Source organism: Glycine soja, chromosome 5 (genome assembly GCF_004193775.1).
Source record: "Glycine soja cultivar W05 chromosome 5, ASM419377v2, whole genome shotgun sequence".
NCBI lineage: Eukaryota > Viridiplantae > Streptophyta > Magnoliopsida > Fabales > Fabaceae > Glycine > Glycine soja.
In genome coordinates, this window is record NC_041006.1 from 38,671,257 (window position 1) to 38,675,242 (window position 3,986).

General features: G+C 35.5%; 1 protein-coding gene across 1 annotated transcript; it reads right to left on the reverse strand.

Moving 5' to 3' along the window:
• Positions 1 to 444: 444 nt before the first annotated feature.
• On the reverse strand, positions 445 to 3,353 carry LOC114413123 (probable trehalose-phosphate phosphatase J). The gene is made up of 12 exons (XM_028377338.1): positions 3,207 to 3,353; positions 2,893 to 3,125; positions 2,655 to 2,795; positions 2,466 to 2,537; positions 2,284 to 2,379; positions 2,131 to 2,190; positions 1,923 to 2,024; positions 1,754 to 1,831; positions 1,532 to 1,601; positions 1,154 to 1,224; positions 912 to 1,004; positions 445 to 804 (listed from the first exon to the last, which is right to left on the reverse strand). Exons 2-12 carry the CDS (start codon positions 3,118 to 3,120, stop codon positions 730 to 732), a joined length of 1,086 nt encoding a protein of 361 aa, XP_028233139.1. The 5' UTR covers positions 3,121 to 3,125; positions 3,207 to 3,353; the 3' UTR covers positions 445 to 729.
• Between the last annotated feature and the right edge of the window lie 633 nt (positions 3,354 to 3,986).

The window sequence follows — 3,986 nt, forward strand, 5'->3', positions numbered from 1 at the left end:
TATAAAACCATTTATATTGCAGAGAAGGAAACCAATAATTGAGAATAAATCAATAATTAACCAGAACATTAATAGACTGAATAATTGTCAATAAAGAACAGCTTCGTTTTACAATTGCCCTTTCTCCCTACCTTTTTTTTTTCGTTTTTTCAATTCGAAGCAAATGATTAGATGTGAAACGAGCTTAACTCTTTCACCTCTTGCCCCATAGGCCAAAAGACTATCATAGTATCATTTAATAAGCTCATTCAAGATGTCAATCCGTTTAATTAGTTCTTAGTTCATGTAGTGTATCGTAAAAATACAGCCATGTTTATCCAAAATTTTGTTAGCGACGGTATTTCCAATGTTATTTTACCATTAAACAAAGACCAATTTGTACGAGCATGCAAGCCATGATTGTGAGACTATGATAAGCATGACACGACTGATAACTTAAGAGAGTATACAATAATATATATTTTTCGATACGTAACATGTTATTTTCCATTCAGAATTACATTTGATGCAACAGAGACGTTTCCCCTGTACTACAAAAACTACGTGGCTAATTACATCCATGTAGACGTGCTTCAAACTCAGAAAGACACTTTTGTCTTTCCTTTTTCCATACATTTTTGTTCTCTGTTCTAATCTGAACAAAACATAGAAAAAAGGGTCCTATATGCTACCCTAGCTGAACTCCATTTTTTATGGCAGGGTAGGGATGTACATTATCATTCTATCCATTTACACCCGAGAACGTGTTCTGAGTCGGAGGGATACTTGTTTCCACTCCACCAAACGTTGAAGGAAATCCATCACCTGCATGAAACAAACAAATGAATATAAATAAACAGATATATTTTATGCATACCATATGATGGTGCAAAATAGATAACAAACAAGGAAATTAATCAAATAATACTTGCCTCGTTTGGTTCTTGTAAAGAGTATGATGCAGTAGTGTCCTTTGGAAATTTCGAGACAAGAATCCCAAAACCTTGTCCTCTGTCTCTTAATTTCTGCTTATCATAAAACAAATAACAACTATTAGTTAGTTCAAATTATCCCAAAAAAATCTACTAACAAACATGATATATTAACTCTAACTAAGCAGTATTTTTTTAGAGAAATAACAAATGAATGAAAATAGATTAAGATCGTTGGATACCTTGAATGCATCTTCATCGGTTTTATCATCTCCAATGTAAACAGGAAAGACATCGTTACAGTTGGCAAATCCTGTTGAAAACGATTTATTATTTAGATATCAATTGAGAAATTAAAAAATTACTATATATTTAGAAGCATGTGGTTATAGAACAATCTTTCAGTGAATAAATTAATCCAACCGGGTGTGGCTGTCGTCCTATTAGTTGTTTTTAATGGTCAAACACTTGGAAGAATTATCCAACTACTGGTTCTCAACAGTGGCTTATGTGTGACTTTGTGCAATTATTATGTTGTTCTATATATGAAATATATGCGTTGCTTGTGACAAATAAAACGATCAAAGAATAAAAATGTATTGTATTGGATTAAAACCTACCAAGTGACTCTAACAAAAATTCCAGCGCCTTCCCTTTGTCCCATTTAATAGATGGACGAATCTCTAATACCTGTAATAAACAAATGTAATTGAAAGTGAGACATCTCTCCTTTCTTATTCTTAATCCTCCTTTCAAAGCTATCTTTAAACTAAATCAAATATCCCACCACATAAACAAAGTACTAAATAACAAGACAAAGAGAAAATAAAACCATGGCCCACCTTCCTTCCTTGGTTAAGACGAAGCTTCGGGTACTCTTTTAATACTGATCTCACTTCCTGTGCCAGTTCACTCCATTTCTGTGTATATGATGACACTTAACTCAGCCAAAGTCCAAATCACAATTTTCTGGCAGCCATAGCATGTATTATGTCTTTAAAGTTTATGTACCTTTTCATCAACGCAGCGAAAATGAACAGAACAGCAGAACTTGTTGTTCTCCACCATGGCTCCAGGAATTGATTTCATTTTCTCAACTAATTGATGGTACACCTGAAAATTGGTACAAAGACAAAAAAAGCTTTTATTTACTATAAAGTTTTAAAATTAAAAAAAAAAATACTAAGATGAAGAGTGGAGGCATGTAAAATTGACCAACCTCATCAATCATGGGAAGAAATTCACTAGCAGGTTGAAAAAGAACAGGCTCTCCTTTATCCTGCGGATCATAATCAAACTAAAATTAATATTTTTTTCTATAAAAAAATCATGGCCTTACTATATTGCACTATAGTTGGTTGACTTCACTCACTTTGTTGCTGTATTTGGAGGTTCTTGTTGGCCCTTGAATATCCATGCCATGGCTTCCAGCATAATATAGCTCAGCCAAGCGAACAAAATTGTAAACCTATTTTTTGCAAAACGACACCAAATTACTCCTTTTTTTCCCCAAAAAAAAGAAAAAGGGAAGAGTTGTTGAAATGAAAAGCATACCTTGTCTTTGCATCTGCCGGTAACTATAGCAGTAGGAAAACACCTTGCAAGTTTCCTCACCGTTCTCCTCATCTGGCATCATGTGACAATACCATATCATATGCACGTTAGCCACTAAACTATACTCATAATATGTGATATGATATTATTATGATGTGTGTCAATAACTATAAGAGCATAAATACTAACCGAATCCGACATGAAAGCACGGTCTGGGTCATCAACAATAGGCGACAAAGTACCATCATAGTCGAGAAACATGACAATTTGCTTTCCCCGGGACGCATCCATAATTTGCTCGAACATGTCTAATGCTGAGGGGTGGCGAAGCTGTTTGTTTAACAAAGAACATGCGTTTAGAGCAAGATCAGATCCATTAGTCGTTCAAAACAAGTATATAGACGTAGTTTTAATCAGTGGTTCTCACAATCCAAGTGCTGTGTTCTTCTGCGAGAGAAGAGGTGGATTTGGAATTGGTTGGAGAAGAGGATCTCATGGAATCAACCCATGCATTGATTTCCAGGTTCTTCAAAACCCTCCTCCTCGGAATGGGAATGTACCCCCCCGCCGCCGCCGCCGCCAGTGGCTTTTGTGGCACGGTTATGTCCCGGTTGATCCCCGATTTTGTCTTGGACACTATCGCATTCTGCGTCATTTTTACTGCAGATAGAAGCAAATTATCATCAATTTGTGAATTCTATAGTGTGTTTGAGGATGTGAAGGAAAGTTAAGGTATTGAACCTTAGTGATTTGTTTTAGTCGAGCCCAGATCAGCCGTGTTCTTTTTTAGAACAGAGAAGGGAAGAAGATCACAACAAAAAGAGGTAATTGCAATGAAATCAAAGTGAAGAGAAGAGAAGAGAGTATGATATGTGTGTGGGAGAACACACAGCCCCTAGCTTTTATTTATACACGTTACAAACCCTGGTGGGACCCACTATTGGAAAATAATAAGGTCCCACAATCCTACCCCGATATCCTTGAGGTCCCCGCCACTTACCATACTCTTACTCTCCTTCCCACTTCTTACATTTTTTTTATTTGGGGTTGAAAATGATATGACATGTGTTTTAATCTACATTTAATAAATGTAAATGTATTTTGATGTAATTTTGTAATGGATTTTCAAACATGTTATTTGTATTTCATTTCATCAATTTTTTTCTTTTTTAAGAAATTATTACTTTTCTTTGACGATATTTAAAAAAAATATTAAAAATGAGTGATCATTGTTTGAAAATATGATTAACCAAACACGCATTGTTGTTTGGAACAGATGCCAAATGGTGTTGGTGTTTGTATAATTGCAACTCAATTCCAGGTCCAGCAAGTGACCGAACAAAACCAAGGCATAGAGCACCCAGTTATTAATTTTGATTCATGAAGTCTTGTTTGTTTTTGTTTTCCAACTAGTCTAGGATATAAGATAAAATAAAATCTCTCCACGTGGCCGACATCCCTTAGCCGACTATTCCACAGGGCTTCCTGCCACGTCACTCCGGGGTGGAGCAGTATTAATTA

Excerpts from the sequence above, each read along its gene's own strand:
- LOC114413123 (XM_028377338.1), bottom strand. The coding sequence starts at position 3,120 with ATGACGCAGAATGCGATAGTGTCCAAGACAAAATCGGGGATCAACCGG. Across the intron at positions 1,832-1,922 it reads TTCGCTGCGTTGATGAAAAG|AAATGGAGTGAACTGGCACA; the intron begins GTACATAAACTT and ends TCATATACACAG. Across the intron at positions 1,005-1,153 it reads CCGATGAAGATGCATTCAAG|AAATTAAGAGACAGAGGACA; the intron begins GTATCCAACGAT and ends TATGATAAGCAG.